This window comes from Polyodon spathula, unplaced genomic scaffold (genome assembly GCF_017654505.1).
Source record: "Polyodon spathula isolate WHYD16114869_AA unplaced genomic scaffold, ASM1765450v1 scaffolds_1565, whole genome shotgun sequence".
NCBI classification, from domain to species: domain Eukaryota; kingdom Metazoa; phylum Chordata; class Actinopteri; order Acipenseriformes; family Polyodontidae; genus Polyodon; species Polyodon spathula.
This window is the reverse complement of record NW_024473042.1, coordinates 36,972-50,000: the sequence shown is the minus strand read 5'-3', so window position 1 is coordinate 50,000 and position 13,029 is coordinate 36,972. Positions and strand designations below refer to the sequence as shown.

The 13,029-nt window shown below is 52.1% G+C and overlaps 2 protein-coding genes across 3 annotated transcripts; both read right to left on the bottom strand.

Moving 5' to 3' along the window:
• Window positions 1–16: 16 nt before the first annotated feature.
• On the bottom strand, window positions 17–7,270 carry tlr18 (toll-like receptor 18). 2 transcript variants are annotated; one of them, XM_041243056.1, is made up of 3 exons: window positions 6,876–7,270; window positions 1,403–3,556; window positions 17–638 (listed from the first exon to the last, which is right to left on the bottom strand). In XM_041243056.1, exons 2-3 carry the CDS (start codon window positions 3,536–3,538, stop codon window positions 147–149), a joined length of 2,628 nt encoding a protein of 875 aa, XP_041098990.1. In that variant the 5' UTR covers window positions 3,539–3,556; window positions 6,876–7,270; the 3' UTR covers window positions 17–146. The 2 variants fall into 2 exon arrangements, with proteins under 2 accessions (XP_041098990.1, XP_041098991.1); XM_041243057.1 differs by lacking the exon at window positions 6,876–7,270 and adding an exon at window positions 3,920–4,586.
• A 1,385-nt stretch (window positions 7,271–8,655) lies between these two features.
• mrpl9 (mitochondrial ribosomal protein L9) lies at window positions 8,656–12,805 on the bottom strand. Its single transcript, XM_041243061.1, has 7 exons — window positions 12,544–12,805; window positions 12,041–12,200; window positions 11,210–11,334; window positions 10,899–10,952; window positions 10,590–10,691; window positions 9,447–9,530; window positions 8,656–8,905 (listed from the first exon to the last, which is right to left on the bottom strand). The coding sequence occupies exons 1-7, from the start codon at window positions 12,640–12,642 to the stop codon at window positions 8,753–8,755; spliced, it is 777 nt and encodes a 258-aa protein (XP_041098995.1). The 5' UTR covers window positions 12,643–12,805; the 3' UTR covers window positions 8,656–8,752.
• Between the last annotated feature and the right edge of the window lie 224 nt (window positions 12,806–13,029).

Below are 13,029 nucleotides of genomic sequence, written 5' to 3'. Positions count from 1 at the left end.
TACCCTGCCTGCTCCCTCACCCCCCTAAGAGAAAGGGTGCTCCCTCCAGTCCAGGACAGGCTTGAGGCAAGGAGACTGAACTGCTCCCTCCTACATATAGATATATGCAGGTATTCATCTCCACATACATTCATGCACATTTAATACTACGTGACTTCTACCGGAATGGCCCGGTAAGTGATGACCTCGTGTAACGAAAGACGGTCAGGTTCTGAGTCGTTGTCGGAGCCTGGAAGTGCTACCTGCCTTTCTCCAGCAGGGGCCGCTGCAGAGTCCTCTCCTCCCTCGTCCTTCCAGCCTCCCACCTCCAGGGGGAGCTCTACCACGGAGACACGGTCAGCAAGCTGGCCTCCTCCTCCCTTCTCCCGAGTGGCTGTGGCCTTGCCCAGGACCCCTCTCAGCTGTGCCCAGAAGAAAGCCTGTCTCTTGGGCTCCGATGGCCACTCCAGGTAGGTCTTGGTGCTAAGCATCTTCTTCAGCTTGCAGTACTTGCTGGGCAGCGTCTCGGGGTCGATGGTCTCCTTGACGACCAGGACGACGTCGTTGAAGGACTTGCCGATGGCGCGCTGGTGGGCGAAGTAGAGTTCGTAATTACACCACTCACTGTTCACGAAGTTCCGGGACAGCACGAAAATCACCTGGGGAAACGGACAAGGCAGGAAAACCGGGGTTACAGGAGGGGAACGCAACGACAAGTAGCAGACCCCCCACCCCACCCCTTTCAATATACAAAGCGCTCATTTTTGTACTGCATCACTGCGTTGAGTAACGATGTTAGTGGCTTTGTGTGTTTACTGAGAACTGCCTGGAAATTAACCATTTAAACTTCGCCATTCCTGTTGTCTTGTGTTCCCCCCCCTGTCTTGTGTCGTACACACAATCATTCCCACTGCCGAACAAAAGGACTTGTGTGGGTGGGTAACTGCCCCAGTGTTTATTGAGTTTCCACTCTGCCGTAGCACTTTTATATAAATACTTGCTACACAAACAGCCCCCTATTCACCTAGACCCCGATAGATAGAGTCTAAAGAATGTCACTACCAAGTTTCATGATAGTTGGTAGGCGGTTCTCTGCTTGCATGCTGCAGTAGCGTACAGCGCTGTACTTGCATGTGATTCACTGTAGCGAGGGCTGCTGGCCTTCATTCCCCCTTTAAGAATTCAACTGATCCCTGTCAAGCCTTTCGTGTCTCTCAGACTTATTAAAAGCCCATTTCACTGTTTAACAGAAAAATCTAATTCTAGGCGTTTCTCTGCTGTGTGATCGAGAGACACGAATGGCTTGACGGATATCAGTCGAGTTCTTGAAAGGAGAGGAGTGAGCGTCAGAAGCCGTCCCTGCATCCCCATTGGCAGGGGATTGCCAGAGGGAGACGCACAAGCCCCCTTGACGCTCTCTGACCTTGCGGCTGTCCTCGATGTTCTCGATGATGTTGTCGATGATCCACCTGCCCGGCAGGAAGTCCCTCTCATGGATGCAGAGCCGGTACGGGGGGTCGCAGTTCTCCAAGCAGGGCAGCAGGTGATCCCGGACCCACTCCGCGTCCGAGTGGCTGTACGAGATGAAGGCGTGGTAGGTGTACGCCCGCCCGGCTTCCCCATGCTCCTTCCTGGCGCGGAACTGAGCCCTGAGGATCAAGAACATGGCCTTCAGGTACCAGGGCACGTTGAAGACGTGGCACAGCACCACCAGGAGGAAGGCCGCAGCAGCCGTGGTCAACACGGAGATCACGATCACGAGCCGGACATCGCAGGCCAGCCGGCCCGGGAGGAACTTGGCTACAGTGATCTCCAGCAGGGGCTCCGGGTGGTAGCATTTGTAGTTGCCTGGCCAGTCCAAGATGTTGAGTCGGCCTTTGCCCAGGGTGTCTTGGATGAAGGCGTGCAGGTCGCAGGTGCAGTGGTAAGGGTTGTTGCCCGCCGTCAGGTTGACCAGCAGCGGCATGCTGCTGAAAGAGCCCACCCCAATCAGCCCGAAGGAGTTCCCGTCGACGGCCAGGCTGAGGAGGTTGGGGCTCTCCCAGCCGGAAGGGATGAACTTGATCTTGTTTCCGCTGAGGAGAAGCACCTGGAGCTGGGTGGCTTGGCGGAAGTAATCCATGTCCAGGAGGTCCAGGTTGGAGTAGGACATGTCCAGGTAGAGCAGCGAGGTGGGGAGGCAGCCGAAGGTGCCCACATCGACCTCGTTGTGGTGCATCACCAGTTTGGTGACGTTCTGTTTCCAAACGCAGCTCTCCCCGGTGGACCCCAGCTTGTTGTGACTGACGTCCAGCTCCCGGAGCGCGGCCCACTCCGCGGTCAAAGCGGACAGCACTCGCAGACTGGCCAGCTCGTTGGCGTTGGCGTTCAAGACCCTCAGCTTGGGCATGGAGCCCGTGTAGTCGCAGCGCTGGTTGTAGAGAGCTTCGTCCGTCAAGCGGTTGCCGGCGATGGTCACCGTCTCCGCGTTCCTCATCTCCTCCCATGAGTCGCAGGGCACGTAGTTGAAGTTCACGTTCCTGATGGTCAGCCTGGTCACTTTGCTCAGCCAGGTGAACCTCCAGTCGAAACGCAGGATGTCCGGGTTGCTGATGTCCTGCAGGAGCAGGTTGTCAAGAACAAGGTCTGTGACGCCGGACTCCACACCATCGTTGGCGAAATCGGGCGAGCGGGCGAAATCAATCGCTACCAAGCCCAAGTCTTTCACCGTGGACCCTTGCATGTTCAGGAGGGCCATCCTGAGGAGGTTCTCATTGAATTTCCCCCGGAAGAAGACCAGCTGTCTGGCTTCGATGTCCCGTAGCCCTCTGAAAAGGTCTTGGGACCTGGTGTAATATTTAAACTCGAACAGGTTCCGAAATCGGAGGACGGTGAAGGATTTGCCGGCTAGATCTTTCAGCATCAAGGGCAGGAGTTCCGGATTCTGATCTAGGGCCACATCGAACCACATCTGGTCTGTCTGGAGGACAGACAGAGTCCCCGGGTCGTAGCCCTGCAGGCTGGAGGCCGACTTGATGGCGAACTTCTTCAGTGGGGTCAGTCGCAAGGGAAGGAAATCGTCTTTGCTCAAGTTCAGGAGGAGGGGGCCACCCATGGACAACGACTCAAGGTCCCGCAGGGTGGAGAAGACCTCTCCCAACGCGGCCGCGGTGAAGAGGTTATTTGAAATCTCCAGGGACCTCAGCTTGGTCAGGGGTTCCAGGAGCTTGGAAGGCACCTGGGTCAAGGAGTTGTTGAAGACGCTAAGCTCCTTCAGGAGAGCGTTCGAGGCAAACGCTTCGTCCTCGAAGCAGGAGATGTTGTTGAACTCCAGGTTCAGACTGCGAAGCTGAGTTAGGTGTGCCAAGTCCTTGTTCGTGATGGCGGTGAGTTTGTTGAAGGACAAATCCAACTCCTCCAGAAAAGCAGGGAGACCCGGGGGTACCTGGTCCAGATTCAGCCCCTTGCAGTTCGCTCTGAGCCCTGTAATAGAGCAGGGAGAGATGCTGTCGGCTGCTATTAAAGTCATCTGGATGCACAGAAACACATTTGTCCATGAGTTTGTCACTGAAGGCAACATGAGGGCTTGACCTCAAATCTGTAAATAAATAAATAAATAATATTAACACCACCACCACTAATAATAATAATAATAATAATAGGGTGCTACATCAAATTCACTTCCATAAAAAGACAGAATTGGCACATGATTTGAATAGACTGGTTAGTCCTGGCATTTAGGATTCTGCAGATAAGTTCCAAGGCGGGCAAAGGCAGAGCGAAATGCCACAAAAGCACCAAAACTAATAAAATAATTGTGAACATTAAAATAGGACACCTGCACCTGCTTCGCGCTCCTGGGATCAGGAGACTGTGTTGCAAAGAAAGGCTCTATTTTGCAATGCTGAGTTTGTCAGGGCTGTTACCGGGTAACGTTGACAACGTGGCTCTGATAACATACCGCACGTCAATGCGAGAGCTGCGCCAGTGAGATCAATCGTACAGTCTCTTGCGACCGCTTCAGAGAGTACAGCCTTCTCAGGTGTGTGTGTGTGTGTGTCTCAGTAGCTTGGTTTGTGTGTGTGTCCACAGTCCTAGTTCCTGCGCTGCTGCTGTCATCTTCGAATGCATTTTTTAACCTTTTTAAAGATAATAGAAGTTCCTAATGCTCTTTCCATAGCCTCAAGAGGACTGACTGACTGAATCAGAGAGCTGAGCAGGAGATGGGAGTCATGTGACTCAGCCTGCCTGTTACACCATTGCAACATCTCTGAGACAACTCCTGGCAGCCAGACAAGAGCAGTCTGGCACAGCCTGCTGTCGACACGCATACCCAGCGCTGGCGTAAACAACAAAGATCTCTGTAGGCTTTATTGACTTATATATATTGATATAGAGCCGTCTCACAGCAAAACAAACACAGAGAAACCAAAAAGCCTCCCGCATTCGAATCTCTCAATCGAAGTCCCTCTGTATGCGTTTCCACCATCAGTTTTCTTTAAAATCGGAAAGGCCTTGTTGACAGTCCAGTTGGTGTGTATTCCCCAAAGGCAGCTTCAATCGCTCTTCTTTAACAATGTTAAATAAAAGATCTAAAATGATGTTCATGGTTTTTTTTTTTTTTTTTTTTTTTTTTTTTTAATGTCTCAATCTTTTGGCCACGGCTACTGTAATTTGGGAGCTAAAATCAGTCCTGCTTCTTATTAAGCTTGGTAGCTTGGTTCTAAATGACATCATCTGTTTGGAACTTTACTGGAAACGAGCCCATAAGGAAACAGCCATTGAAATTAATCAGCGTAAAACAAACGAGGTCCTATTGGAAATGACAACATAGCAGTAGTAGGAACAGTTGTTGTAAACACTTTTTTTGTAAACACTTTTTAAAATGACTTTGACATTATATTATACCAAACTGCTTTTATATTTAAACTATGAGAAATGCCTAATACTGTATTGGACAGCTTGGCGTACTGGGTGAAAAAAAGCAAGGGTTATAAATGGGAAAAAAAAAAAAAAAATGAACAGGAATGAGAGCGGAAAATTGGGCAACATAAAAACAACAGTGTTCACAGTAACAGAATCCTAACAGTGCAGCACGCTGCGCAAAACATCCTGAAAAACCATGACAACGAAAAATGTCCATCCTGACTCGCGTCGGGGGGGGGGGATGGGGTGCGGGGGGGGTGTGGTGTGGGGGGGGGGGGGGGGGGGGGTGGGGGGGGGTGTGGGGGGGGTGGGGGGGGGGGGGTGGGGGGGGGGGGGGGGGGGGGGGGGGGGGGGGGGGGGGGGGGGGGGGGGGGGGTGGGGGTGTGGGGGGGTGGGTGTGGTGTGTGTGGGGGGGGGGGGGGGGGGGGGGGGGGGGGGGGGGGGGGGGTGGGGGGGGGGGGGGGGGGGTGTGGGGGGGGGGGGGGGGGGGGGGGGGGGGGGGGGGGGGGGGGGGGGGGGGGGGGGGGGGGGGGGGGGGGGGGGGGGGGGGGGGGGGGGGGGGGGGGGGGGGGGGGGGGGGGGGGGGGGGGTGGGGGGGGGGGGGGGGGGGGGGTGGGGGGGGGGGGGGGGGGGGGGGGGGGGGGGGGGGGGGGGGGGGGGGGGGGTGGGGGGGGGGGGGGGTGGGGGGGGGGGGGGGGGGGGGGGGGGTGGGGGGGGGGGGGGGGGGGGGGGGGGGGTGGGGGGGGGGGGGGGGGGGGGGGGGGGGGGGGGGGGGGGGGTGGGGGGGGGGGGGGGGGGGGGGGGGGGGGGGGGGGGGGGGGGGGGGGGGGGGGGGGGGTGGGGGGGGGGGGGGGGGGGGGGGGGGGGGGGGGGGGGGGGGGGGTGGGGGGGGGGGGGGGGGGGGGGTGTGGGTGGGGGGGGGGGGGTGTGGGGGGGGGGGGGGGTGTGGGGGGGGGGGGTGGGTGGGGGGGGGGGGGGGGGGGGTGGGTGGGTGTGGGGGGGGGGGTGGGTGTGGGTGGGGTGGGGTGGGGGGGGGGGGTGGGGGGGTGGGGGGGGGGGGGGGGGGGGGGGGGGGGGGGGGGGGGGGGGGGGGGGGGGGGGGGGGGGGGGGGGGGGGGGGGGGGGGGGTGTCACCCAGGGGGGGGGGGGGGGGGTGTGTGATCGGGGTTTCTCAATTATAATTTTCCAATTTGAAAAGCCTTCTTCAGCACGCCATGTACTGTATAAATTGATCAACCGCCCTGTACGCTTTAATTCCAACAAAATCCCGTTAATCCAGTTTAATGATTACACTGTGTAACACATTTCTGTTCCTGGGTAGTAAGTGTTATTTTCTAATTGCTTATGCCTCAGAAAATGACTATTATTCCCCACAAACTTTGCTTTTGTGACCAGGACAGTGATATTTCAAAATATCACTATTTCCAATGGGAAAACGGGCAAATGTGTGTCTTTTCGTTCACATAAAGTCAGAAAAAAAACAACATATGAATCCAAATTAACGTGTATTTATACCAAAGTAATACAAAAAATGACTACAAAAGATTTAGAAGTGAGTAGTTTTTCGAGATTTACGATTATACTGTATTTACAGTATACTACAGACAGACAGACAGACAGACAGAGGTGAGGCAGATTTCAGAATAGGAATTGGGATATTTTTTTTATTTTTTTTAACTAGGAGTATTTCGTTGTTTTTCTTCCCCCTCAAACCCTAGAAGTCTGACGGACGTTGCAAGTTGAAATACATTTCGGGTTAAAACAAGCGCAATACCTTAAGCCAGGTTTGACTGGACGTTTAAAACCCGTGTTTAAAATTTGAACCAGCAAATTTAAATTCAGCGAGAAAGGACGGTTTAAAAGCCTTTCAAACCTGAACTGCGCCTCAGTCCTTGCTGCAATAGTCGCCAGAAAGAAGCATGTTCATTAAAACCACTGAAAAACTTTCTCTTGTGTTTCAAGAACGAGATGCTACTTAAAACTTTACTTACCACCGCGGGAAATCGGCAGGGTTTACACACAATTGTATTTTCGCTTGATGATTTCGTTGGGCGTCTTCTTCTTTTTTTTTTTTTTTTTTTTAATTATTCAGAGGAAAAAAATAAAACATCGACACGGTCCGGACATCAGCAGGAGACTGCATTCCGGCATTCCCAGCCAGGCACACTCCTGCAAAGACAGCATTGCTCCGGCACAGGAGTTAAACCTGCAAATGAATTATAATGAAGTACATGGGAGAAGCCTGCAGCTGGACCTGTCAGGGCTGATGTGTATATGCAAGATGAGTGACTCAGTCCACCGGGCTCTGTGTCTGTGTGAGTGTGTGTGTGTGTGTGTGAGTGTGTGAGTGAGTGAGTGTGTGAGTGAGTGAGTGAGTGAGTGAGTGAGTGTGTGTGAGTGAGTGAGTGTGTGTGTGTGATCTTTACCCAAGCCAAAGTCTACACCTCTCGCCGAGTTAGGAGGAGCGCGTTTAAAGGGAGAGAGGTCTGCTGTCGGTTAATAATTTAGCCGCTAGATAAAGCTACAAGAGTCTGCAGCTCTGATTAGAACGCATAACCGCTGCTAAAAAAAATAAATAAAATAACTTCTAACATTTTATAAATCTGTTTTTATTAATAATAGTAATGGCAGCCAATTTGATTGCATTAATAATAATCATAATAATAAAAAGCCTGCCCTGGACTGGAGGGAGCCCCCTTTCTCTTAGGGGGTGAGGGAGGGAGCAGTTCAGTCTCCGTGCCTCAAGCCTGCCCTGGACTGGAGGGAGCCCCCTTTCTCTTAGGGGGGTGAGGGAGGGAGCAGTTCAGTCTCCGTGCCTCAAGCCTGCCCTGGACTGGAGGGAGCCCCCTTTCTCTTAGGGGGGTGAGGGAGGGAGCAGTTCAGTCTCCGTGCCTCAAGCCTGCCCTGGACTAGAGGGAGCCCCCTTTCTCTCAGGGGGGTGAGGGAAGGAGGGAGAAGTTCAGTCTCTGTGCCTCAAGCCTGCCCTGGACTGGAGGGAGCCCCCTTTCTCTTAGGGGGATGAGGGAGGGACGGAGGGAGCAGTTCAGTCTCCATGGCTCAAGCCTGCCCTGGATTGCAGGGAGCCCCCTTTCTCTTAGGGGGGGTGAGGGAGGGAGCGAGCAGTTCAGTATCAGTGCCTCAAGCCTGCCCTGGATTGCAGGGAGCACCTTTTCTCTTAGGGGGGTGAGGAAGGGAGGGAGCAGTTCAGTCTCAGTGCCTCAAGCCTGCCCTGGACTGTAGGGAGCCCCCTTTCTCTTAGGGGGGGTGAGGAAAGGAGTTAGGGACTGACACAATGCCTGCGGAAGTACCCCTGTTCCTGGCAGCCTGGTGTGAGAAGCGAGTGAACGAGTCCATTGTTGTAGATTATAGGAACTTCAAGTTGAGCAGCGTTTCAGGAATTTAATTAAATGTTTTTTTTTTTTTTTTTTTCCCTCTATTTTTAGCTTAACAGGTTTCCCAACATGTTTTGACAGCCCCAGTTTCATTTAAGAGAAATCACTTTTTGTTCTATGTTACCACTCCTTGTATCTCAAACCGTCTGCTCAGCACTTTGACAACAAAATAGTGTTTAAAAAAAAAAAAAGCATATATATATATATAAAATGGTACACAGTACAGGAAAAATGTAAAGCGCTTTTTGATGGTCCACTATGAAAGGCGCTATATAAAAAACCAACCGTTCCCACACTGCCCCCTAGTGGACACAAGCAACACACCACCAAACCCCCCCCCCAGCATTTTCTTCAGTGAAAACAGCACTTCAGCGAAGGGTAGAGGGGGAGGCACAGATTTAATAAAACGGGAGGGGATTTCAACATTACAAAGAGGTAACTAATGGCAATGCGCTGACGTCACGGCGCTAGCCCGTTTAAGAGTCTTCTCTCTCGGGATCACCGGACTCTGGGTCCCTGGTTCCGGTTCCAGCTCGCTCCTGCTCCAGCCGGCGCTTGTAACGCCGAGTTTTGGGCTTCTCGAAGTTCACCACAGACATGGGGATCCGGACCGTGTCGATACCGTTCACCTGGATTGGGAGGAGACACTGGCTTCGTTAACAAGCCCAGCAGCAACCGAGAACAAACAGGACCTGAAACCGAGGGCGTTTAATTAACTCTTACAATCGTTAATTACTGGACTACTGCACACTTCAGCGTGACCTTGAACAACCCCCCCCCCATCCCCCTCCCCCTCCCCCTCCCCCCCACAACACCACACACACACACACCCACACCCACCCCCTCCCAGATTGCCCTCAAACAGGCACCTGAAACCGAGAGGGCGTTTAATGTAACTCTTACAATCGTTAATTACTGGGGCTAACTGCACAACTTCAGCGAATGGGTGAAAGTGCGAACCTTGCAAACAGGAACTCCGATTTGCATGAGGGGGGGAGGGGATAGGGAGGGGGAGGGGGGTCCCCCCCCCCTCCCACACACACACACACACACACACACACACACACACAGTCACAGATTCACCTGTCACTGCTCAAGCTCCTAGCAAAACTAGGAATGGGTGAAAGTGTTTTGCAACAGGAGTCTTATTTGCATCCTGGCTGAACCTACCGTGACCTCACACCAGTACTCCCCCCACCTCGTGATTGGCTCCTCAGGCAGGGTCAGCGCATGCAGCGGAACACAGAGACCCAGCTGGGAAGAGGGACAGACAGACAGTCAGGCTGCAGATTCACCTGTCACTGCTCACCTCCCCCACCCTCCTCAGTCACACACCCGACAGCAACGCGATATCCCTTGATTGCTGTTTAATTAATTAATTCATCCAATCCAGGACTATTCATCAGGACTATAATTATTAGTATACCAGGCATCCAATTCATCTGGACGCATTTACTGCTCCGCCCCTCCTGCTCTGCTCTGGACTCATACCTGCCCTCAGCACCTAGCGGTCCTGGATCCTCAGCTGATGCACTATCCTTGCACTATTGCACTGCTAACAGTCACTGTAGATATAACTTGCTGTGATCCTAACTGGCTGCATCCTAGTTCATATTGGATTCTAGCAGTGTTATTATTATACACAGCATCCTAGTTCATATTGTATTCTAGCAGTGTTATTATTATACACAGCATCCTAGTTCATATTGTATTCTAGCAGTGTTATTATTATACACAGCATCCTAGTTCATATTGTATTCTAGCAGTGTTATTATTATACACGGCATCCTAGTTCATATTGTATTCTAGCAGTGTTATTATTATACACAGCATCCTAGTTCATATTGGATTCTAGCAGTGTTATTATTATACACAGCATCCTAGTTCATATTGTATTCTAGCAGTGTTATTATTATACACAGCATCCTAGTTCATATTGTATTCTAGCAGTGTTATTATTATACACAGCATCCTAGTTCATATTGTATTCTAGCAGTGTTATTATTATACACAGCATCCTAGTTCATATTGTATTCTAGCAGTGTTATTATTATACACGGCATCCTAGTTCATATTGTATTCTAGCAGTGTTATTATTATACACAGCATCCTAGTTCATATTGTATTCTAGCAGTGTTATTATTATACACAGCATCCTAGTTCATATTGTATTCTAGCAGTGTTATTATTATACACGGCATCCTAGTTCATATTGGATTCTAGCAGTGTTATTATTATACACAGCATCCTAGTTCATATTGGATTCCAGCAGTGTTATTATTTGCACTTGCTGTAAACTACACTGTGTTTCACCTTTCTGAGCAGAGCCCGGCAAACCATCTCCTTGGTCAATTCGTACTTGACGTTATTCTTCATCCCCACCTCCAGGTGGCACTGTTTCAAGAACGCCACCGTCTGGAAAGAAAGACACACAACAAGGACAGTGTTCAGAGCAAGTATAAGTGCTTTGCAGCCTCCCCCTGTGCTGGAGGTGCATGTAGTTCAAGTGCGTAGCATTGCACTCCAAAGTCCTTTCCAACGCTGCATCCAGAGATTCCAGTTCCCTCGAAGGAATCGATTTTAAAAAAGGAAATCGGAATTGACCCCCCGAAGCCCACTCACCAATTCTCCAGTCCTGGTCTGCACCCTCTCCTCTGGCTTCCCCTCTCTCAGCATCTGTTGGCAGAACAAGACCACTTCAGAGCTGAACGACTCCCGCTACACAGCAGGTCTGATCCATTCCCAGTTTTACTAGGAGCTTAAATCAGTCACACTGGAGCTGTTCACACCTAGACACACCGAGGCTAATCAAGCTGGCTGTGTAACCTGGAGCGGATGAAGCCGCTATGCAACTGGAGTCCCATTCCCATCCCTGCTGTTGTCTCTGCGCTGCGGAAAGGTTTCGGCGGCCCTGGGACCCGAGCGTCACTCACCCTCCTCTCCTCCTCAAAACGCTGCTTGTTTTCGGGGGAGGCGTACACGGCCAGCCCCTCGGGCAGCAGCTTGTTCCTCCCAAGAGATTTCTTCACAGAAACCGTGTCCCCTCGGCCACCCAGCTCTGAGAGAGACACAAACACAGCATGGCAGACCCGCGGTGGCTCGGGGCAAAACGTCTGCAGTCCCTACAACAGAGGTGCCCAAACACAGTCCTGGGGGGGCCATTACTCCCCTCCAGGAGGTCAAATTAGGCTGTGAAGGACTTCAGGGTCTGGACGGAGGTGTAATGACCTGGTTTAACCCTCGGGGTTGCCAGGATTCGCTTGTCACAGGCAGGTAAGGTTTGATAAGCTGGCAAGCCCAGCGATGGGTATAAGGCTCCTGCTGCACAGCGGTTTGAGCCATTCCTGGTTTAACAGCGCGTTTAATAATAGGAAGACACACCTGAGCTTGTTCCCTATAGACACTGGGGCTAATCAAGCGCCTAATAAAACCTGGAATTTGGTGGCACTGCTATGCAACAGGAGTCTTATTTCCCAAGCGCTAAATCCCACAAAAACATTCCATAAATCTTCCCCATCTTACACTTCTGTTATCAAGCAATTCCCTATCCTTTCTCCAATGTGCACTTTCGAAAGGAACACGTTTCAGCACACAGCTGTTTTGGGAAACCGAGGGTTAAAAAAAAGTAGGCTTTAGACTAAATATTTTAACTTCTGTGGAGGTTCAGTGTTTACGACTTTCTGGGGAGGCTTGTAAAATCTAGTGGCTGGTTTCGTGTGGGACTGGCTCTCCTTTGTCCACCAGCGCCCCCTGGTGTCACTCACTGGCCACGGTCTGGGTGAGAATGAGCTCCAGCTTCTCTTTGGGTCCGTGCTTGCTGTCCTCCACCAGCCGGTACACTCGATGCCTCCGCGGGTGGAGCTTCGGGGCTCTGCCTTCCTGCGAGAGAGGAACCTGCCACCAGCGCTCCACCTTCACAGTGCCCTGCAAGGGGGGGGGGGCAGAGACAGCGATCAAACGCTACCACAGCACCTTAACACAGACTCGTAAGATATTTCTGAAGAATTGCAAAACAGCATAACAAGCTGATATTTTAGGTCACTTTAATTGCTGAATTAGGTTTAGCTCCAGGGGCAGACTTGCGAGTTACCTTGTTGCACAGTCGCATCATTAAGACACTCGCAACGAGAACAGCTGCAATGCAACACAGCTGACCAGTGCACGCTGCTGCAAAGCCCCTTTACAACGCGATGCATCTCCTCCTCGTACTGGGAATGGATCAGAGCTGCTGTGCAGCGGGAGTCGTTCAGCTCGGAAGTGGTCTTACCCTGCATGCCGTGTTTGAGAAGCTCTTCAGCGGTCCCGCAGACGCCTGGTTCAGATCACGCAGTAATCCTTGAAAAACGAACCGACCGCAAACCCACATCTCGCCGAACCGCTCGACTTCTGTCCCTGTCTAAGCGGTGTTGCCGTGTGCCGACGCGGGCGATCCCAAGCCTGCGGTTCGGGTTCAAATCCAGTTTCTGACCCAAACCAAGGGCGCGCAGTTACACTGCCGTGTCACACATGTGCGAAAGGACCCCGACACAACCGGGTGTCCTGAAAGCTGCCTGACAGAATGAACATATCTTTACAGTGGAAACATTAAAACGAGCGAAGTGTGGTTTTCTACGAGTTAATCAGACAGTAACTAACCCTTGAAATAATTTAAAAAATGTTCTACGTGCCCCCCCCCCCGTGTTTATTTGAACAGAGTTGTTTGTTTACGATATGGTCAAATAAGCGCATATACACACTCTCTCTCTCTATATAT